This window comes from Schistocerca gregaria, chromosome 3 (genome assembly GCF_023897955.1).
Source record: "Schistocerca gregaria isolate iqSchGreg1 chromosome 3, iqSchGreg1.2, whole genome shotgun sequence".
In the NCBI taxonomy this organism is placed as follows: domain Eukaryota; kingdom Metazoa; phylum Arthropoda; class Insecta; order Orthoptera; family Acrididae; genus Schistocerca; species Schistocerca gregaria.
Window position 1 is genome coordinate 842032384 of NC_064922.1, and position 24393 is coordinate 842056776.

General features: G+C 40.5%; 1 protein-coding gene across 2 annotated transcripts in view; it reads right to left on the reverse strand.

Moving 5' to 3' along the window:
- The window catches only part of LOC126354731 (alanine--glyoxylate aminotransferase 2, mitochondrial-like), a 120526-nt gene that overhangs the window by 14588 nt on the left and 81545 nt on the right, over positions 1–24393 (reverse strand). For both annotated transcript variants that reach the window (XM_050004593.1, XM_050004594.1), the window contains one exon: positions 8655–8876. In XM_050004593.1, coding sequence (XP_049860550.1) covers positions 8655–8876 — 222 coding nt within the window. The remainder of the gene's footprint in view (positions 1–8654; positions 8877–24393) is intronic.

A 24393-nucleotide genomic window follows, 5' to 3' on the forward strand; every position in this document is an offset into this window, starting at 1 on the left:
CGCTAGCCACTGCCTACCTGACAAGTCTCAGGTTCAGGCTCATCGCCCTGTGGCCGGACACGGCCGGGGCCGTACAGTGCCGACCGTTCTGCTCGCTCCGGGAAGCAGTAAACAAGCAACTGGGACGCCACTGGCTCTGCCCATGTTCACACCCCCTCCTGCAACCGAACTTGCTGCGACCACCGAACCTCGGCCACTGCCACTGGCAACAAACTTTCCGCAGGAGATGCAACCGCACTACCCGTACTGTTACTTCAACACACGGTTTGATGAGGTGGCACAGAACTGCAGACCACCCTGCTACTTCCCAAATGCCAATCACAGGTACGTCCAGGTGCCACCTTCTGTGCACAACATGACAGCCACTACCCAGTGATCCATTCTGTTCGGGAATGACCAGATAATTGCGGACGACTTTACATTAAAGACATTTAGTCAGGATACCTTTTCCTAGTGGACACAGGCGCCGATGTTTCACTGCTGCCTATGTTCTTAGCATCGTCGAACATCTGCCCTCATCATACTTCACTGCAAGCCGTGAGTTCAACTTAACTACAATGCTCGGGTTCAACTTCCCATGTTGTCTCACTCTCTGCAAAACTGCAAACTCGAGTGGACTTTTTTAGTGTGCGAAATTGACAAACCTATGCTAGGCATTGACTTCTTGCGACACCACAAACTTTCACCAGACCTAGTGTGAAAGACAAGACCATGTTTCATCATCCATCCAAGACTCACTTCCACTGTGCTCCGTCGAGCAAACCCCACTGTGACACATCAGTCCGGGCTCATCTCATCCGTACATGTTGGTCTCTGTCAATGATGTTACAAGAAACCATGTACAAGTGCCTTGACAAGCTTGAACATGTCGCACGCTTATGCAAGGAAAACTGTGAGCTCTTCCTCTGCCTCCACGAAACACAGCTCCAGCTCTCTGATGCAGCAAAGGCATTACAGACACTACAGCAAGGACAAAGCAAGATCAGTAAGTAGGCCAAATCTACTTGCAATCCCAGCAATGGAGCCTCCGTATGTTTACCTCCCACTACCCCTCACAACTGTGCTATCACGGCTGCCATAATGTGTACTGACAGTTCCGCAGGGCCCCACCCTCCTAACATGGCAGCGTTTGACACTCGCCAGGACACAAGTGCACACGTGCGACGAGTGTCACGTGTTCCTGAAATGACGGCTCCTACCCCACCCCTCGCAGGTAGCACCTCAAACTATGCAACTTCGGCTACTGTGTGCCGCTGTGTGACTGCCACTGACAACACAAACAGTGCACTTGCGCCAAGCATTTTGCCTGCGACCAAGCTGCCACAGGCCGTGCCCTTGGACAATGGACTCACTAACGGCTCACAAGTTCTACCGAGCTCACCCGACCGGCAGCCATCTTGCCATGCTGACTCCTGGGACACTACGCCGCCTCGGCTCCTGTTGCATCTGCCAAGTGGCTCCGAACACCACAACCATGTCTCGCCCGCCCCGCCCACCACACATTGTAAACAAACCGCCTCCCGTGCCACTGGCAACATTTCCGTCATCACCAAGGGCACGGTTCACAAGCTTCGCCTCACGCCAGGTCCTCCGATCTCCAGCAAACCACGTCGACTTTGTCCCGAGCGACTCTCCGACCTTAAAAATTAGATTTCTGAACTACTAAGCTCCGGCGTCATTGAACTTTCTACCAGTAGCTGGTCTATGCCCATACATATGACACCCAAGAATGATGGGTCCTGGCGCATGTGCGGGGACTAACGTCGAATAAACACACGACCAATTATGGACACCTACCCCATACCCAACACTGCCGACGTTACCAGTTCCCTTGCAGATGCGACCACGTTCTCTGTCATTGATTGCAAATGGGCCTACCATCAGATCCCCATGGCACCTGAAGACATCGAGAAGACAGCAATTTCAGTTTCGATTCATGCGCTTTGGTCTGAAAAATGCAACCCAGATCTGGCAATGCTTCATCAACGAAGTGCTATTTGACCTAAAATTCTGCTTTGCATATCTTGATGACATTCTTGTGCTCAGCTCCTCTGTCAAAGAATACATTCAACATATGCAAACTGTTATGAACACTCTCGCAGCAGCAGGCATTGAGACCAACCAGGACAAATTGCAGCTACATCAACCAGTTGTCACTTTCCTTGGTTTTGGGGTCTCTGCCGACATCATTTCACCGCGCCCCCTGAGAAAGTACAAACAATACTGAACCTACCCACACCTTCGTCATTCAAAGACCTCTGGTGCTTTCTGAAGATCGTTAATTATTATCACCGACACCTACCTCGGGCTGCGGAGATTCAGGCTATACTGATGGACGCCTTGGCTGGCATCAGCACTTCTGGATCTTGCTATGATTGACTCTTTCACTGCCCTCAAAAACCTTCTTGCCAAGGCCTGCACCATCGCGCATCCTCATCCCAATGTGAAGCTTGTCATCACCACAGACACGAGCGATACTGCCATCAGCACTATCCTTAGCCAGACAATCGACGGCCAAACTTCACCTCTGCAGTTCTTTTCGCGTAAGCTCACCAATGCACAACGGATATATTCTGCATTTGACAGGGAGTTGCTTGCGGTCTACGAAGCGATCAAGCATTTTAAGACTGATGTTGCGGCACGTCCTTTCTGTGTTTTAACGGATCACAAACCCCTGGCTGCGGCCATTACAAACCCACCAGCTGACCCCCCTCCATGCCGCTTCAGATACATTGACTTCATATCTCAGATCATCACCGATGTCAGACACACAAAGTGTGCTGACAGAATAGTTGCTGATTTCCTTTCACGAGTCGATGCCATCCATTCACTGTTAGACTCTCTGAACTGCCTAACCTCCAACCCGCCAACAAAGAAACACAAAACCTGATTTCAGACTCTACTTCTTCACTACACTTCGTCCGCACTACCTTCCCTGGCATTTATGGTGAGATCTGGTGCGACGACAGTACGGGCACGTTGCGCCCCATCATACCAACCACGCTCCATTGAGCTGTCTTCAACACACTGCCTAATTTAGCTCACCCTGTGTGTTCGTGCGTCTGCCCGCGTTGTAGCGGAGGGCTTTGTGTAGAGAAATGTCAACAAGGACTGCCAGCAATGGGCATGCTCCTGTGTCGCGTGCCAATGCTGCAAAGTACACAAGCACAATTCACCCCCCCCCTCCCCCCCTCGGCGCCTTTTCGATCCCTCCTGGGCGTTTCCAGCATATTCATATTGACATTGTCGGCCCTCTCTCACCCTCTAACAGCTTTCGTTCTGTTCTCTCGTCTACCCACTGAACAACTCGCTGGGTCGAGGCTGTCCCCCTCCCCAATATTACGGCAGAAACTGTTGCTCAAGCTTTCGTCGAGTCATGGGTATCATGTTTCGGATGTCCAGCTATCATCACGACTCACCCGGGCAGACATTTTGAGTCAGCCCTGTTCAACGAGATTTGTAACATTTGCAACATCCGGTGCATCCATACTACAGCATATCACCCACAAAGTAACGGGCTAGTTGAGTGCTGGCACTTTCAAGGTGGCTCTTCGATGCCATGACTCTCTATGAACATAGGCCCTTACCCTCGTGCTACTCAGCATTCATGCGATCTATAAGGAAGACCTCAAAGGCACAATAGCTGAGATCATATACGGCCAGAACATTGTTCTCCCTGGCGAACTTGAGTCCTTCTACTTCTCCCCCTCAGTAAGAATTACTTTTCTTTGTGGACTGCGTCACAAACCACTTCTTCAACCTCCACATCCCTCCACCCGCCAGTCATTCCCATCCTAAAGTTCATGTCCCGAAATCTCTGGACAATTGCGAGGTCATCATGCTCCAAGACGACACTGTCCGTGGTCCCCTCCAACCTCAGTATACTGGCCTGTACCAAGTTCTCTGGCGCTTAGCCAACACCTATGACATTCAGATGAAAGATTCAGCTGTTACAGTCTCTATCAACAGACTTAAGCCTGCTCATGTCGAACCTTCTTCTATTCCCCTTCAGGCCATGACCACGCCACTGCCGTGGCTCACGACGCTCCGACCATGCTCTCTACACCGGTCTCCAGTGTCGCCTGCCTCGCCCTGTCGATGTTTTTCCTGCCCCCCCCCATCTTGAATGTGCCTTCACTCAAGGTGTTTGTGCCTGTTCCCCCGGACATAATCCATGACATCTCAATAATACTGAACGATTATGCACTGCTCTTTGAGTGTTTCTCTTCATCCAGTGCTCATGACACAACTTCCACCATTCTCTGCCATCTGGGAAATGCACTCCCCTCCCGCCCGACGTCGACCTGGACATGCTTTTTGTGTTCTTCACGCCCACCGGAGACATTGTCATTGTTGCTCTGTCTCTACCTGCAAACCGCTGGCCTACCTGTCACTGCACGACCAACATGCCCAGTACGATGCCCGGCTCGCTTCAATTACTTCCAGGTTCAGTGGCCAAACCTTCCTCCACGGCATCTACACACACAGCTGCCCGACGACACTGTCGAGCTGACCGTGGTCCGGCTCCCGCGGACTACCCTCTGCCGACGCCTCCCCCCCCCCCACCTCCCGGCCTCTCAAGAGTACTCCGTACTGCGGGGGTAGGGGGGTGGGGGGTGGTTCGGGGGCTATGTGGCACCAATGAGGTCAACACCAGCATCGATATGCATTCGTCTTTGGACTCTGAGCATTGTCTTTGGGCTGTTCCACCCTGTTCAGTTATTTGTGAGCCTTGCATGTGTTTAGGTGAATAAATGAACTACTGTTAAGTGGGTGTTGTTTGGTGTAACCAACCCAAACTTCCCCCTTACATCAAATTGGGATATTAAGCTTGGTGGCCCGATGGTGCTAATGTGCTAGCACCAGGTTTCAGCCTTTTCCTCCTTCTCCTCCTCCTCCTCCTCCTCCTCCTCCTCCTTATCATCATCATCATCATCATCATCATCATCATCTTTCAACACAAACATTACAGTACACTGCACATACACTTGCTCACAGTAGATACATGTGCTATTACAATTATTTGTAATGGATGAACTAAAGCAATAGCAACATCACTGTTAAGCTGCACAAACACACAAATGCAAAAAGCTAATGATTTAAATTAACATACATACGCTATAGCTAGAAGGAAAGGTAAGGTTTCATATATAATACTGGTCAACAAAAAAGTTTTGAAAGTGTGCTTAGACAGTCAAATAGTTACAGTCACCATTCAGAATAATCAGTAAATCTGCCTGGTTATGAATCTAAGTCTGGTACAAATTTTCAGTTGTGTCTAAATATTCATTACTTTGTACTTTCAGCATATTTGCGCAGTTTGCATCCAATTGTATCTATATTTTTTCTATTAAATTTGTTATATATGGAATGAAATGTATTAATAACACAGGCTCAGTCGTAGGTAAAGTAGGTGGCAGGTTTTAGCTCACTGGCAGAATATTAGTGAAATACAGTCAGTTTACAAAGAACACTGCTCCTAAAAAAAAAACTCGTTTGACCCATTCGAGAATATTACTCACATTCGTGGGATCTGTATCAAATAGGACTAACAAGTGCAATGAAGCAGCTTTAGGTTTCATACAGAAGTAGATGATACATGATCTTTAATAACTTTCTCATTACGCTGCATCTTTTATTATGTTATTGTGTGTTCACATTTGTGCTTATTACTTTCAAATTTTTTATTCGTTGCATAACACTACTTGGAATATTTTGAAGTCCTGCAAATAAAGCGATTTCATTTTCAAGATTACAATAATCTGGAATTTCACATATACACATTCCTGTGCTGTTAATACAATAATTTCCAACTCCAGAAGATGCTAAAAGCCTTGGAACATTGGTTAGACCAATTATCACCCAATATTAATTATTATGGGAAGTACCCTCTGCAACGAACTTCACAGTAACTTGCAGGTTATGGATGTAGATTGTGATGTAATCAAGCTTAATACACAATATGTACTTTCATTTGTAACTGGAGCAGCTCGTAAAACTATGTTTACTAAATTCATTAGTCATGCATTGCTGTTTATATTTTATGTGAGTAGGATAATTTTGAAGTTTTAATCAGAAAATATGTAAATTTATTTTCACTAAGTTTTGTTAATTATATATTAGTTAATCAAAACACTGTCTATGATAGTGATGTACATCATTTAAATATCTTTGTCTCAAATGTATTCTTGCTAGGGGGAAGAGTTTTAAGAGAAAGTCAGGTTAGAGTAGTAATGGAGAAGAGTTCTGTGGAAACATTTGTAAGCAGTAATGCTTTGTATGGAGTTAGAGTTTCGAAGCAGATGGATATTAATTTTGTAGCTCGTAACCCAATAAACATTTACAATTCTGGAAGGTTTTGATTTCTCTGTACAGAAAGTATCGAGGACCATCATATACCCCTGAAAAGAAGATGACAAGGCCAGCAACAGAATCAACGAAATAAGGAAATTAATTTATAACAGTGGGCATGCCTTCCAACTTCAGTCAGTAGAGCGTGATTAGTCCTTTATTGACCAAAAAGAGGTATATACGATTTTTCAGTGTTAATTTTGCTATGTTAATTACTGTTCATTCTCAAGAGTGTTGAGCAAGTCATGTTTCATTGATCATCACAATGCATCATACTAAGTTATTTATATAATAGAGGGAAACATTCCATGTGGGAAAAATGTATCATATATTTTTGTGATGATAGTTTCAACTGCTTTGACAATGCAAAGATGAGGTCTATATCGTGATGAGCTAAGTAGATTATTTTGTTTGAAGTGGTGGTTCATCTGTTTGTGCATAAAACAATCTATAATTTTTGATATGATAGGTATGAATGAGATAGGAGGATTGTTATAATAAGATGCTTTATTACCTTTCTTGTGGACATATGCTACAATAGTAAGTTTTAAACAATCTCTGAAGATTCATTCATCTAGCATTTGGCCAATGGTTTTGGTTTTGGTTAGTGGCAGTAGAGTTTCTTTCTTTATGTTTTTTTTTTTTATTACCTGAAAGTTTACAGAAGTCTTCTGCTTTTGAGTTGCTAAGTTTGGCAATTTCTTTGCTAACCTGTCTGTAGAATACACAAGTCCAGCATAAGTTGCTTACTGTCTAGAGCTGGAAGCAAAACTATAGCGTTATTTGCATCTTCAGTGAGATTTTTATTAGAGCCAGAAACGGTAAAAATGTGCATTTAAGCTGTCTGGCTTAATTGAAATGTTGTTGTGTTTATTTTCAGAGCTTACCTTTTTTTTTTGATAATTTTCCATGCTGCTTTACATTTATTTGTCGAATTGAGTATGTAATTGTTATTGGCTTTCTTCTTGGCTACAATAATTTCTTATCTATACATTTTTCATCCTGCTGTGTAATTTTTCTTCTCAGATTGATTCTGTTGCAATCTGTCATAGGGCACCATCCTTTCTTAGTTCTGCAGGTGTGGCGTATACCAGTTTCTCAGTTCTTGAGATTTATTACTCTGATTCTGCTGTGTGTGTTTTTTGTGATACGTAGGACAATATGAGTCAAGATTTTCTACTAATAATTCTAAAAATTTCTGTGTTGAATCATTGGTAGACATAATATTCACGAGTGCTATATCCCAGTTTATGCGATTAAGATTAGTTTTTAACTGATTAATTTATGTTTATTCATTGGGCTGATGACTCTTCCTAGTTCAGTTGAACTGTCTGTCTTGTTGTTTAGATGGTGCCTAAGCCACAGCCCTGCATGATCTGATATCCCAAGGTTTAAAGTACCAGATTCAGTTTTATTTGGCTGAAAGTTGCAGATTATATTATCTAAGCATGCAGTGAGCCTGGTGAGTTTTTGTCATTTAGACAGCAGAAATTTAACGATCTTAATATGTCTAATGGGTGCTTCATATATTTGGAATTATATGTAATGCCTATGTTAATATCACCAAATATCAGAACTCTACAATTTTTATATTTTAAGAGCATTAGTATCAGTTTTTCAAGATTTTATATGTATAATTCTGTGTTATTGCTATGAGGGGGTACACTGATACAGCTATTAGTTTTTGACTTGGTATCATTATTGCTGAAACTTCAAAAACTGCTTCTACACATAGAAAACTTACATCTGTAACTTCAGGTTCCAAATTATTTGTTTCTTTGATAGAAACGGAAACACCAGCATGCTTCAAATATGTTCTACAGTAAAATGTTTCTAATTGGTATTGGTAAGGTACACTTAACTCAAGTTCAGTACGAATTAACCAGAAACCAATTTTTCCCATCTGATGTGGTATGACCTTGCCGTGGTGGATGGGCCTAATCTAACTAGCAGTACCACAACTGTTGATTGCTGAACTTGTGCAGCCATGCACAACGAACAGTATGGATGGTATAATGTGCAACTCAAACCACAGCCATTGTACTGCGATTCATTGACATTCATAGCCAACTCCATTTATGTTAAGGCACTTACAGCATTATCTATTGGTAAGAGTCTTGTTAAATTTTTTTTGTTCGATGAAGTTTCCCCCCGTGTCAATAATATGCTGTTCAAATTTGCCATAATTCTGAGCAGTGGTTCTCTTTCTACATAGTTTTTAAACTGATACTGTAATTATGGACACATTGTATACACAATATTATATAGTATTAAACAAGAAATGAAATGAAGAAAATTTTTACTTTAAGAACAGCAAGTCCAACAGCAGATCCAAGAGCATTTCCTCCAAAGGTATTTAAGTCCAGTACTTGTCCCATAGTTTTAGCTATTTCAGGTGTTGTTACAACAGCAGCCATTGGAAAACCATTTCCAATTGCCCTTGCCATTGTCACAATGTCAGGCTTCACACCATGCATTTCAAATCCCCAAAAATGTTCTCCAGTGCGTCCAAATCCAGACTGTACCTGGAGAAAAATATGAAGACAGATATTACAAATTAAGTGTGATTTAGTTTTTGAGAAGACATTTGGTTTACTACAGATACACTCTTTGTTTAGTAACTGTACAGTAATATTAAGTACATCACTAACATGTAATTTTTCCTTTGGAGAGGGGACTGATGACCACAGATGTTAAGTCCCATAGTGCTCAGAGCCATTTTTCCTTTGGAAATAGTTTATCTATTTTTGTTTGGTAATTATAATCTTTAAAACAGAAATCCTTTTCAATAGTTGACTATACAATTCCTCTTTTGCACTTCTGTAGTTTCCATGTCTTACTCTGCTGAATAGAGTACACAGAACTGTTGAGAGCGCACAAGGGGACCGCACCTACTCGTCATCACCAATTTTGTCCAAATTTATGGCTTGTGCAGGACTTGGTCCAAAATAAAAGTTGTCTTTTTGGGATGGGTCAGGGAAGGCATCAGCCATTTATGTTAATGCAGCTTCCAGATAGCAGGGGGTTGGAAAATCGGAAAGAGTACAGAATGGTAATTCGAGTGTTGTTGGATTGATTTTTTTTCAGTTTTTATGTTACTTACACAGCAAATAAACCAGAATAATGTTCAGTATATTACATTTATAAACATTTTCATGTTGTTGTTGTGGTCTTCAGTCCAGAGACTGGTTTGATGCAGCTCTCCATGCTACTCTATCCTGTGCAAGCTTCTTCATCTCCCAGTACCTACTGCAACCTACATCCTTCTGAATCTGCTTAGTGTATTCATCTCTTGGTCTCCCTCTACGATTTTTACCCTCCACACTGCCCTCCAATACTAAATTGGTGATCCCTTGATGCCTCAGAACATGCCCTACCAACCGATCCCTTCTTATGGTCAAGTTGTGCCACAAACTTCTCTTCTTCCCAACCCTATTCAACACTTCCTCATTAGTTATGTCATCTACCCATCTAATCTTCAGCATTCTTCTGTAGCACCACATTTCGAAGGCTTCTATTCTCTTCTTGTCCAAACTATTTATCGTCCATGTTTCACTTTCATACATGGCTACACTCCATACAAATACTTTCAGAAAGCACTTCCTGACACTTAAATCTATACTCAATGTTAACAAATTTCTCTTCTTCAGAAACGCTTTCCTTGCCATTGCCAGTCTACATTTTATATCCTCTCTACTTCGACCATCATTAGTTATTTTGCTCCCCAAATAGCAAAACTCCTTTACTACTTCAAGTGTCTCATTTCCTAATCTAATTCCCTCAGCATCACCCGACTTAATTCGACCACATTCCATTATCCTCGTTTTGCTTTTGTTGATGTTCATGTTATATATTCCTTTAAAGACACTGTCCATTCCATTCAACTGCTCTTCCAAGTCCTTTGCTGTCTCTGACAGAATTACAATGTCATCGGCGAACCTCAAACTTTTTATTTCTTCTCCATGGATTTTAATACCTACTTCAAATTTTTCTTTTATTTCCTTTACCACTTGCTCAATATACAGCTTGAATAACATTGGAGAGAGGCTACAACCCTGTCTTACTCCCTTCCCAACCACTGCTTCTCTTTCATGTCCCTCGACTCTTATAACTGCCATCTGGTTTTTTTACAAATTGTAAATAGCTTTTCGCTCCCTGTATTTTACCCCTGCCACCTTTAGAATTTGAAAGAGAGTATTCCAGTCAACATTGTCAAAAACTTTCTCTAAGTCTACAAATGCTAGAAACGTAGGTTTGCCTTTTCTTAATCTTTCGTCTAAGATAAGTCGTAAGGTCAGTATTGCCTCACGTGTTCCAACATTTCTACGAAATCCAGACTGCTCTTCCCCGAGGTCGGCTTCCACCAGTTTTTCCATTTGTCTGTAAAGAATTCGCTTTAGTATTTTGCAGCTGTGACTTATTAAACTGATAGTTCAGTAATTTTCACACCTGTCAACACCTGCTTTCTTTGGGATTGGAATTATTATATTCTTCTTGAAGTCTTAGGGTATTTCGCCGGTCTTACACATCTTGCTCACCAGATGGTAGAGTTTTGTCAGGACTGGCTCTCCCAAGGCCGTCAGTAGTTCTAATGGAATGTTGTCTACTCCTGGGGCCTTGTTTCGACTCAGGTCTTTCAGTGCTCTGTCAAACTCTTCACTCAGTATCGTATCTCCCATTTCATCTTCATCTACATCCTCTTCCATTTGCATAATATTGTCCATAAGTACATCGCCCTGGTATAGACCCTCTATATACTCCTTCCACATTTCTGCTTTCCCTTCTTTGCTTAGAACTGGGTTTCCATCTGAGCTCTTGATGTTCATACAAGTGGTTCTCTTATCTCCAAAGGTCTCTTTCACTTTCCTGTAGGCACTACCTATCTTACCCCTAGTGAGATAAGCCTCTACATCCTTACATTTGTCCTCTAGCCATCCCTGCTTAGCCATTTTGCATTTCCTGTTGATTTCATTTTTGAGACGTTTGTATTCCTTTTTGCCTGCTTCATTTACTGCATTTTTGTATTTTCTCCTTCATCAATTAAATTCAATATTTCTTCTGTTACCCAAGGATTTCTACTAGCCCTTGTCTTTTTACCTACTTGATCCTCTGCTTCCTTCACTACTTCATCCCTCAGAGCTACCCATTCTTCTTCTACTGTATTTCTTTCCCCAATTCCTGTTCCTTTATGCTCTCCCTGAAACTCTGTACAACCACTGGTTCTTTCAGTTTGTCCAGGTCCCATCTCCTTAAATTGCCACCTTTTTGCAATCTCTTCAGTTTTAATCTACAGGTCATAACCAATAGATTGTGGTCAGAGTCCACATCTGCCCCTGGAAATGACTTACAATTTAAAACCTGGTTCCTAAATCTCTGTCTTACCATTATATAATCTATCTAATACCTTTTAGTATCTCCTAGGTTCTTCCATGTATGCAACCTTCTTTCATGGTTCTTAAACCAAGTGTTAGCTATGACTAAGTTGTGCTCTGTGCAAAATTCTACGAGGCGGCTTCCTCTTTCATTTCTTAGCCACAATCCATATTCACCTACTACGTTTCCTTCTCTCCCATTTCCTACACTTGAATTCCAGTTGCCCATGACTATTAAATTTTCGTCTCCCTTCACTATCCGAATAATTTCTTTTATTTCATCATACATTTCATCAATTTCTTCATCATCTGCAGAGCTAGTTGGCATATGAACTTGTACTACTGTAGTAGGTGTGGGCTTCGTATCTAGCTTGGCCACAATAATGCGTTCACTATGCTGTTTGTAGTAGCTTACCCGCATTCCTATTTTCCTATTCATTATTAAACCTACTCCTGCATTACCCCTATTTGATTTTGTGTTTATAACCCTGTATTCACCTGACCAAAAGTCTTGTTCCTCCTGCAACCAAATTCACTAATTCCCACTATATCTAACTTTAACCTATCCATTTCCCTTTTTAAATTTTCTAACCTACCTGCCTGATTAAGGGATCTGACATTCCACGCTCCGATCCGTAGAATGCCAGTTTTCTTTAAAAGGCACAAAAAGGAAAGGGGGGGAAAAACTTTTTGGACTGAACAGTGGGGAGTATGAAATATCAGAATGTCATCATTACCACATCGAAATATGGGAAACTTACAACAGCCTTATAAAAATTTCCATGACTTACATGATGAAATCCTGCTTGTAGGAGGACAAATTTATTCTGTTAACTGATGTGGTGTGGACTGTTTGTCTTACAAGAGTTTTCAAGATGATGAAGAATTTCCACTGTGCATCATTAAAGGGATTGACCTGAAATGCACTCCACAAGTGCAACACTGTCATGTCTGTTTTTATTTACAGGTGAAGGATTTGATGAAAAAGCTTGAAAACTGCTCATCTCACAGAGAGAGAGAGGAGAGAGAGAAAAAGGAATCTCATCCTGAGATGACTGCATCAAAATATATTCCATTGTACATCACCAGCTATCCTAGTTTATATTTGACAAAATGATGCGTTACGCATGATTTGCTGTTGAACTGCACATTGAGACAGGATCTCTTGTAAATGTCAATCAAGTCTGTTTTTCTAAAGAAGCTTCAGAAGACACATGTAAGCAAAATTAAGTGAAAGCATGTGGAATGCCATGCAGACATGTTAAGAGAACGGAATTTGAAAAGCACAGAAACTGAGTGGATGTACCCCAAAGGGTGTAAGTTAACGTCTTACCACAACAGGACTACTAAAACACACAAAAAAATAGTTTCTGAATCCAATATTTTTATTAACACTGCACTGGAAGGTTCTTCATATACTGTGCAATGATATTTGATTCATCAAACTTGAGCTAATACTTCAGTCAATGTACACGCCACCAACAAAAAATGTTTTGAACTACTTTATTAAACAGGTAGAGTGTCAATATTACACTCATAAAGACCATCACAATGAGTTGTGTGTAATAGCTTTTGACTGTGGAATGCTTATTAGCTAACCAATCTGATGTCACTGTACAAGTTGTGGGGCTTCATAAAAGCCAAGCTTATTACAGGGATGTTCACGTGGTTATTTCTCTAAGAATATCAAGAAAGATACTAGGTAAATATATGATAAAGATTCATCCAGCAGGTTACACAGTATTTTCAACTGACATACAATGTAACCACAACACAGGTATGTTTTATGTTATAGCAAGGCATTAGAACTGTTTCAATGCAGTTAAATCTATATGATTACCCTTATCAACTGTCTGGTTTCCATTCCTGTTAGGGAGGCTCCTATTTTTTTAACTGATTGTAAATAGCTAACCTTTTAATTACTGGCAGTCTGTATGTATACTAAAATACAATAGAATCCTTGATATAGTAATTTTTTATTTAGAAATTCAACTGAGATAGTAAATAACTAAAACATCAAAAAATACAGGCAAACTGTCAGTGAATTTACACACTACATGCTAGAAATTGCTCAAGATCAAATAAAACAAAGAACTGCATTCTCTTCTTTTTTACAATAGTCTTTCAGATTAATTTTTGTTATTTGCAACAACAGGAAATTCAGCATAAAGTGTCATAAGGAAAGGAATTTAAGGGCTAAATTTATTGTCCCAAACACACTTATTTATAATTGATATCAGGAATACTCTTTTCTATTAACAACCTTTCTCTGAAGTAACCAGTACTCCATTTTAGAAATGACCAAAACACAATCATAAAAGCAACACATTGTTCCAACTGATATCAACAACTACAGCTAAAAAATTGTCTTCTCCAGAATGTTTGTATCATTTGTTGCTGCTAAATAAAATGAAGAGCATTATTTCATCTCTTCAATATAGTCACTGGAAAGAAAGACAAAGCTTTTTAATAGTTCTACACAGTTCCTTAGGCTTAAGAAGTAAGCAGTTGGTGTAATGTTTAATTGCTTAAACTTTAACTACATACCCAAAATGTGGCAAGTATTGGAGCAAAGATATTTCCACTAAATGTTTAGTTGCTATCTGAATAAAAGGAATCATTTTATTGAAGTCACATAAAAAATTTCCTTCCCCAGCCAAGACACCCACAGCAAACACACTGCTACAACATCAAATCAGTTCACACCTGTACCAACAATCTCTCACAATCTTTTCTGCACCTGCCTTCTACCACTTACTCCAACTCAATCATCAGTAAATCCTACAACATCAAAGGCAGAGTTTGTTCATTTGTTCATCCGTTTATTCATTCTAGCAACCACTCCTGGCTACTTCCATAAAATATAGTAGCAACAAATTATGACAAGCACTAAGCTGATAATTGTAATAATTACTTTTATTTATGTTAAGAAAAAAGCCACATCCCCCTCCCCCTCTTCAAGCTAGTATTAAGAAAGCTGCAGACCAGCTAAATGACTGGTTTGATGGTAATAAGCTGACAATAAATACATCCACAACATTTCTGATTTTCAACTTCTGTTTACTGAGCGAGGTGGTGTAGTGGCTGGCACACTGGACTTGCATTCGGGAGGACACTGGTTCAATCCTGTGTCTGGCCATCATGATTTAGGTTTTCCGTGAGTTCCCTAAATTGCTCCAGGCAAATGCCGGGATGGTTCTTTTGATAGGGCACGATGGTTCCTTTGATAGGGCATGGCCGTCTTCCTTCCCTATCCTTCCCTAATCTGATGAGACCCATGACCTCGCTGTCTGGTCTTCTCCCCCAAAACAATCCAACCCCAGCTTCTGTTTAAAGGAGGAAGCCTCCAATACCGCTGTGGCACACTCCAGCGAATTTACAACTTCTCTAAAAACAAAATTTTTAGGCGTATGGCTTCAATATAATTTTAAATGGCAGACACAAACAACAAAAACAAATGTGCCACTGAAGAGAGTATGCTACGACCTACATTTACTTGCACACAGAGGAAGCTTCTACACCGTTTGAACTGTGTAGGCCTACTTTGCCCAGTTCTGCACTTCTACAGTATGGGATTATATTTTGCAGTAGCACGATTGCTGGCATTGTCTTGACCCAAGAAAGAACTATAAGAGCAACACACCATGCATGAAAAACACGACTCCTGCAGGGCCTTGTGTTGAAAAGTCTTCTCTCCATGCACTCCCCTGAATTCTTATTCTAGAAACATGTAAATATGTGAGAAAGAATTTAAAAGAGAGACTTAAAAACTTTAATATACACGAACATGAGACCAGGCAAAAAGACAAAACTCCATGTCAAGTTAGCAAGGTCATCAACCTTTAAAACCTTCACTACAAATAGTGCTGTACAAATGTACAATTGTATGCCACAGAAAACAAAAGTCATTTCCTCATTTTCACTGTCTTGTAAAATTCCGCAAGTCAAATACTGCATTCTGGCCAGTGGGAGTAACCAACTGCCATGTCATACTTGGTTAATGGCATCATTGGATGTGGTACGGAGGGGCATGTGGTCAGCACACTGCTCTCCTGGCCATTGCCAGGCTTCTTGATCTCAGAACTATTACTGATTGGTTGAGTAGCTTCTCAGTTGGCCTGTGAGGCTGAGTGCACCCTGCATCAGTCCTCCCACCAAGAAAAACTCCCTGGCGGTATCAGAAATCAAACCCAGATCCACTGTATGGTAGTCAGCTGTGCTAACCAGTCAGCAATAGAGGCAGACATAAATCCCCAAGGGCATTCACATCAGATCACTACTTCTATCCAGTCATAGAATTTTAGGTCATCTGAAAGACAGCAAACTTGAAGCAAGAATGTGCTGATAAAGCAAGATATAATAGACTTAATCTATTGCACTATTGCAATACATTTTGATGTTATATGTTATTTTGTGTGTGTGTGTGTGTGTGTGTGTGTGTGTGTGTGTGTGTGTACGCACGCATGTGAGTGCGCGCGCACTCACACACAGGAGGGAAAGGGGGCATGCATCTCCATGTGTGCGTGTGCAAATGACATCTCACAATCTGAAGACATATTCTGGATGAATAAGGAGTTCTGAATTCGCTATACTGCTTCGCAGTTGTTATCTAATTCTTCAGACAAAACATTTTCATTTCTGTATATACAGGATGGTCAGAGAGAGTCTGAAAAGCTTTTAAGGATGTTGCAGGATAGGTTGTGCTGAGAAATAAGTGTTAATAAAAGAATGTCCATTTGTGTGGCCATATTGCCTGTAAATGCTTTACAATTTCTGAGGTTACTACTAGGTATAACAACAGATCAAAAATATCCTCACAAGTTAACCAAAATAATTGATTCATTGTGCCATTTCTAAGCTAATTAGCATTGAAGTTAGCCAATCAGGCTGTTGCGCATCCAAATTCAAACGGCCCACCAGATACAGTGTCATCAAATGTGTTTTTCATTTGGTTCTCTAAAACCAGACAGGAACTGGACATGGGACAGTGGTAAGGATCAAGTCTGAGCCAATGGGTGAGCAGTTTTGTGCTCTATCATGTATGTTATGAGAACAGCTAATACTAATTGTATCTGGTAGGCTACCTGAATTTGTGTGCTCAACAGCCTGACTGACTAACTTCACTGCCAATCAACTCTGACACAGTGAAATGTACTGAATTTATTTCTGAACAACTGTTTCTCAGCACAATCAACCTTACAACACCCTTACAAGCTTTTCAGACTTTATTTGACCACCTTGCATACTGTTAAAGCTGATACAAATATTAAGGGATAGGCAGAATTTACATTCCTGAGTCAAAATACATTATAAAAATGGATCATAAGGTATTCTTTTACTTTATGTTTATATAATTGGGTATTTTCAATTTCCTGTCTGATGCCCACTGGCAACCTTTATATCAGAACACAAAATTCCAGTATGAACCCTACAGAGGGATGTGAGTCTGTATGGACTTATTTCCACTTCTGGGATTGTAGTTGTGGATTGCTGAGTTAAACCTAAATTCATCTTATTATTAACTACAAATACTATTATGAAATGTATGTATTGGAGTGTAAGTATAAAAACCTCTAACTACATGGAGAGGCTTCTGAAAGAAGTCCAGTTATCAGCTTTACACAATAGTACAATAGTACACACTTCCACAGAATACATTTTCACATTAGCTGCAGTGCTAGCAATCTTGTCTGCAGCTGAACACAGTCAGAGAAAACAGTGCAGGCAGAACTGACCTTCTTGATTAACTTGTCCACATGCTGGCTGCATCTCAGTTTATTGTCCACCTGAATACCCAGGAACTTCACACATTGAACCCCATCCTTTGTATGTCCATTGATCTCTATTTCTGGTACATGTAAGTCAATCTTATATGTTTGGAACTACATAATATGAGTTTTTCCAAGATTAAGGGTTTAGATGTTGACTGTGACTCAGCTATAAGCATGTACCATTATTCTCTTGGCTGCGATAGGTAGGGATGTGTTTGGACCTTTTATCAAAATGCTTGTGGCATTACTAAACATTTCAGTTTCTAAAGAGTCCTCCTATGTCCTCAGTACATCATTCGTGTAGACTGAGAACACGAGTGAGTCAAGCACTGAACACTGCCACACACTATATTTAAAGTTTGCTCATTCTGAATTTAATCTTATTCTTCTTGTATCATTTGCTAATGTGACCCTCTGTTTACTGTTAAGGTATGACTCAATCTATGCATGGAGAAGACATTTAATGCTGTCTGTTTTAGACTCCTCCCAAACACAATTTTGTGATCTAAACAGTTAAAGGCCTTGGCAAGAGCCTTTTTGTTTAGTTCTACTAGAAATGAGTTTGCGAGATCATGTGTTGCATTCCCAGTAGAAAAGCACTTGTGGAAGCCAAACTGAACTGCTGTTAAAGTGTTACCAGAATGATGGTTCAGTATTCGGTTGTAAACTACTTTCTCAAAAAGTTTGGAAAATACAGGAAGGAGTAAGATCAGTCCATATTTAGATGTCAGTTACTTATTTCCACTTTTGTATGTTAGAGTTACTACTGCGTGCTTCAGTCTTTCAGGACATACTCCTTGACTCATTACAAAGGTAGCTCAATGTTGGCACTACCAAGTAAGCATTTTGGCTGAGATAAGATAACAGCCAGAACAGTTACTAGCAGATTGAGCTGGCAAAACTCATGTCTGGCAGTGGAGTATCCATCACCTGTCTAAGTAAGTTTACTGGATCTGCTTTTGGTGGGCAATGTTTTGGCCCTGTGTTCTCAACAACTGTTAATTTAAAATCCAGTGATATTAATTTTGCATCATCTGTCCTGCTGTTGCTACCACCATCTGGGAGTTCAATGGCATTTGCTTTGCTGAGAATACCATTTGTTTGGCTGAGCTGGCCTTGTTCGTGAAACATTGAATTTTTTGTTCATAGTAAATGGTTTTTATTCTTTTGATGACAGGCTGAATAATTTTTCATTACGGCTTATAGTATATTTTTCAGCCTTCATAAGAACTAGACCTCTGCATTAAATAATGCACTTGATATTTTGATCCCAGATGTTAGTCATTTTTTTTCTTAGCTTCCACTGTTTTACAAAAGGCAATTTTCACTCACAAACAACACAGTTTATTCACAACAATTATTAAGAGCATTGACTAATAGGTGGGAAACCTGTGTGATGTGAATATATGTTACTTCATCCTTATCTTTTTGTTTTCAAATATCCAGCTTTGTTCTAGAGATATTTTTTTATTTTCATATGTTCTTTTTGGGAGTGTAAAGTCAAAGCCTTACTCTCTTTCTAATTCTGAAGGTGGCAGGGGTAAAATACAGGGAGAGAAAGGCTATTTACAATTTGTATAGAAACCAAATGGCAGTTATGAGAGTTGAGGGGCATGAAAGGGAAGCAGTGGTTGAGAAGGGAGTGAGACAGGGTTGTAGCCTCCCCCCGATGTTCTTCAATCTGTATATTGAGCAAGCAGTGAAGGAAACAAAAGAAAAATTCAGAGTACGTATTAAAATCCATAGAGAAGAAATAAAAACTTTGAGGTTCACAGATGACACTGTAATTCTATCAAAGACAGCAAAGAACCTGCAAGAGCAGTTGAATGGAATGGATAGTGTCTTGAAAGGAGGATATAAGATGAACATTAACAAAAGCAAAACGAGGATAATGGAATGTAGTCGAATTCAGCCTGGTGATGCCGAGGGTACTACATTAGGAAATGAGACACTTAAAGTAGTAAGGTAGTTTTTCTATTTGGAGAGCAAAATAACTGATGATGGTCGAAGTAGAGAGGATATAAAATGTAGACTGGCAATGGGAAGGAAAGCGTTTCTAAAGAAGAGAAATTTGTTAGCATCGAGTATAGATTTAAGTGTCAGGAAGTCGTTTCTGAAAGTACTTGTATGGAGTGTAGTCATGTATGGAAGTGAAACATGGACGATAAATAGTTTGGACAAGAAGAGAATAGAAGCTTTTGAAATGTGGTGCTACAGAAGAATGCTGAAGATTAGATGGGTAGATGACATAACTAATGAGGAAGTGTTGAATAGGGTTGGGGAGAAGAGAAGTCTGTGGCACAACTTGACCCGAAGAAGAGATCGATTGGTAGGGCATGTTCTGAGGCATCGAGGGATCACCAATTTAGTATTGGAGGGCAGCATGGAGGGTAAACATCATAGAGGGAGACCAAGAGATGAATACACTAAGCAGATTCAGAAGGATGTAGGTTGCAGTAGGTACTGGGAGATGAAGAAGCTTGCACAGGATAGAGTAGTTTGGAGAGCTGCATCAAACCAGTCTCAGGACTGAAGACCACAACAACAACAACAACAACAACAACAAGTCAGAGCCTTCTTATGTTTATCTTAATTGCTGTGATGCTTGTAAATAAACAAATCTTAGGACTGAGAACAAAATCAGTAATGGAAACTTACTCTACAGTTCTTATTGGACTGGTATGTACAGTACATTCCTGGCTAAAATATATTCTAATCATCACATGGCAGACATGCACCTGATGCATGGACATGCAAATTGCAATGTGTTGTAAGTGAGCCATTTTTATGCTCAAAGATTTTCTCTTAGACATTTACTGAACAATGAGACCTTTCAAAGAATACATGAATGTCACGTGGAGACAGGTTCTCATGAGAGAGTATCATTTCATTGTGGCAGATCAAATGCTGTTAGAAAAAATGATTTAGAAGATCAAGTGCATGATATTGAGGACAATAACGGCAGCAGTATCAGATAAATAGCATAAACTGGGAATGTGACACATGTAACAGTGTAAAAAGTGTAATGAGAGCAGTTCCTTTATACAGACCTTCTTCAGAGAGTGCAAGGTCTTAATGAAACAGATTTTTAATCCAGAAAATATGTTCATGCTTTGTCACTTTGGATGTGTTCTCAGGACCAACACTTTCTGTCTACAGTACTATTTATTGATGAAGCAACGTTTACCAGGAGTGGAATCCAGACATTTTACAACACTAATTGGACTCAAATTACGTAGATCTTTCATTTTCCATGGAATACTTACTGGAGCATCATGCAGCGAATCTTTAATGGAACATTTAAATGTTTTACTGGAAGACATTCCACAACAATTACATAAGCACACATGGTCTACGTACAATAGGTCAACACTGCATTTTGCTCTGCAAGAAAGAACAGTTTTGAATCAGTGTTTCCAAAATAAATAAATATGTTTTGGGGTAGCAACACCTTGGCCTCTTCAATTTACTGATCTCAGTCCACTGAATTTTATTTTTGGTGGCATTTACAGGACATAGTGAATTCAAGACCTGTTGCACATGTTGGCATTCTCCACCAGCATACTGAAGGAATATTTCTGCAGATATAGCAGACACCATGTTCAGAAGCTTGTGTTACAGCTAATGACAGACTTTTGAGCACTTCATCCAGCCATCATAAGACAACATTTGGAAAGGAAAATATAACTGTAGAACCAAGCTGGAAATTTGAAATAAAAAAGACAGAAACAAAGTAACCATTGAATAATTAAAAAAGTGTCTGTCTGTAACTAAGAGAATAAAAAAATTATCAGGTGCATATGATATTTTTTGCTTCTTTTTAAGTCCTCTATCCATCCCACAACGGTTTCCCACATATTATTTTAAGAAGGTGCTAAAAAACAGTCCAAGCTATCTAAAGTCCATTCTCCCAAGCTAAGTCTAATCTACGCCATATCGGAATTCTGACTGTTGCAAATAGAGTCCATCAGAATAACACCATAGGCAATATGATAACACTCACAGCACACACTCTACTGCATCCATCAACACTTATTTATGCCAACCCAGGGCTGCCTTTATGACAGGATAAAAGGCACAAGTTTAGGAGAGGGGCTCAATGCCCTAATGTGGGCCACCTCTGGTAATACACTGATTCAGTGTTGTACCATGGTGATCACAAGGTGCGTATAAATTCTGGCCATGTGGTCAAACTGGTCATTGGCAGAACTGGCAAGTTGTGTACTCTGTCGCCTCACTAGCAGTGCAAGAACACCAGTCGAATATGTCAGTATCCAACACAGCAACACAATGGAATGTTTACTACACAAGGTTATTCCACACTTGTGCCATGCTACTGCTGAACAATGCTTCTCCATCGAGGAATGTGAGAGTGATGCTTGACCATGCAGCAGAATGCAAATGCCATAGATCAATAGCAGGCTGCAACACCAGATGAGGACGTGTACCTACAGCTGTTTGAGCTTGTTGGAAGAGTGAAGAGTTCACATGTGCACGTGTCTATCTTGCTGCAACCACTTTACTCCTCTGATGGTCTTCTGTAGCTCTCATCAGCCAATCAAACCCACTACACTCAGTTTGGAAAGCTAAACAGATTGCTAACAAATAGAAGAATGGCTCTTCCACCCAACTGTTGCAATCATTGCACTCCTGACTCCAATATTGTGGTGTTAGAAGTGGGATTGCAAAAGCACTATGGAGGTCGGCACCACAAGCAAGTAGCAGCATGTGCATTCTGTAACTGCTTGTGTGTCCTTGTATCCATTGTTCTTTGGATTTGTCTTCTTGCTGCCCTATTTTGCATTATGTTAGGTATAGACTCAGTTATGCTATCTGGGAAGGCCCAAGGATGAACCATTGGCAATGATTGTGTATGCACAATGTAAGCTAACAGGTTATACGGCTCTATGCACCAAATCCCACAAAATGCTACACTGGTAGAAAGAGCGTTACAGCAGGCAATGTAGGAAGAATGCTCTGTTGAGATGAGGAAAGTCGTGAGTACCAAGGTAGTTTAGGTCAATGTAGGTGTACTTTGTTGTAAATAGTGTTGATATTTGAATTAGGAATTTAAGAGTGCCTAGTCATATAGGTAAACGGTTTGATATCCCGAGAATGCCTGAGTGATGTGCAGAGCTCTTCTCTTCTTTTCCACTTTTGTGTTGCACACCTGCTTGTTCTATTTTCTAATAAGATGATTGTAAACTGTGGTGAACAGCTGACAAAGTAAAATACAGATCAGTGTTGCAGCAGTAGCTTAGGTTTGGATTTTTTGTCTTTATGTGGTGTGTGCTTAGATACTATGACTGTGAGATGGGTCATTGGCTGTGACGACATTGTAATACCACTCATGGTTGCTCGAGGTACAGTGGGCATGGCAGTAGAAAATAAATGTTAGAACCACTGTAGGGTGCAATAGGAGAACCTATCAGACATCAGAGGATTACAATGAAGAGAGAATTATTGAGTATTATAGAGTTGTATAATGGACACAGGTTGTAGCTGGTTAAGCAATAAATGCATTAGCAGAATTTCAGAGTTCATGAAGCACAATACACTGACTTAGTTTCTTGGGGATAAGAGATGAAGTTTATGGTTTAAGCAGTTGCTCTCTGGACACTAGATCATAAATGCTACTGTAGTGACTTTACCACAAAATATGTCTGCCCCCAGTAGCTGAGTGGTCAGTGCAACAGATTGTGAATCCTAAGGGCCCAGGTTCGAGTCCCAGCTGGGTCGGAGATTTTCTCCACTCAGGGATTGGGTGTTGTATGGTCCTAATCATCATCATTTCATCCCCATTGATGCGCAAGTTGCCGAAGTGGTGTCAAATCGAAAGACTTGCGCCAGGTGAGCGGTCTACCCGACGGGAGGCCTTCGTCACACGACATTTCATTTCATTTCATTTCACCACAGATTATTTCTTTTTTAAATAGTTCATGTTAATCTCTTCTTTTTGCACTTGTGTGCTTATTTTTTATGACATAGTGATAAGGAATAATAGGCCATTAGGATATCTTGTGAAGGATGAGATAAGTACGACAAAGAAGAATAATGATTTGTTATTAAGTGTAAGAACACAGTTGAGGATAATACATGGAAAAGGATGGGCACAAAAGTTCGTAATGTTAGCTAGATTACTGTTGTTGTCCCTACAAGATGCTCTGACACAGTTGATGAATGGACAAGTCAAAGCTTTATGCTGCAAATGTGTCATGGACTCATCAGGGAGGCAACTTGGAGTGTGCTGCAGGCAGCAGTGAGTGAACCACAGAAAGGGAATCAAGCATTTATAGTGAAAGTGTGGTTACATATGTGTGGTATTTCTTCTCAGGGCTAGTCCTAGTTTTTAGGGACAGCTAGTAACTGCAACCACATAAACTGTGATGAGATTTCAAATGTGTCTAGGTACCTGTCTTAACTGTTCTACATCTACATCTACATCTACATATATACTCTGCTAGCCACCAAGTGGTGTGTGGCGGAGGGCACAATTCGCACCAAAGTCATATTTCCCCCCCGTTCCACTTGCAGATCACACGAGGGAAAAACAACTGTCTGAACGCCTCAGTAGGAGCTCTTATTTCCCTTATCTTTGAATGATGATCGTTATGCGATTTGAAAGTTGGTGGTAATAATATATGCTCTACATTCTTGGTGAAGACTGGATTTCGGAATTTAGTGAGCAGCCCTTCTGTTTAGCGCGTCGTCTGTCTGCAAGTGTGTCCCACTTCAAACTTTCTATGAGGTCTTTAACACTCTAGCATTGGCTAAATGTACCAATCACAAATCTTGCCGCTCTTCTTTGGACCTTCTCAATCTCTTGAATCAGACCCAACTGGTAAGGGTCCCATACAGACGAACAATACTCTAAGACTGGACGAACTAACGTATTGTAA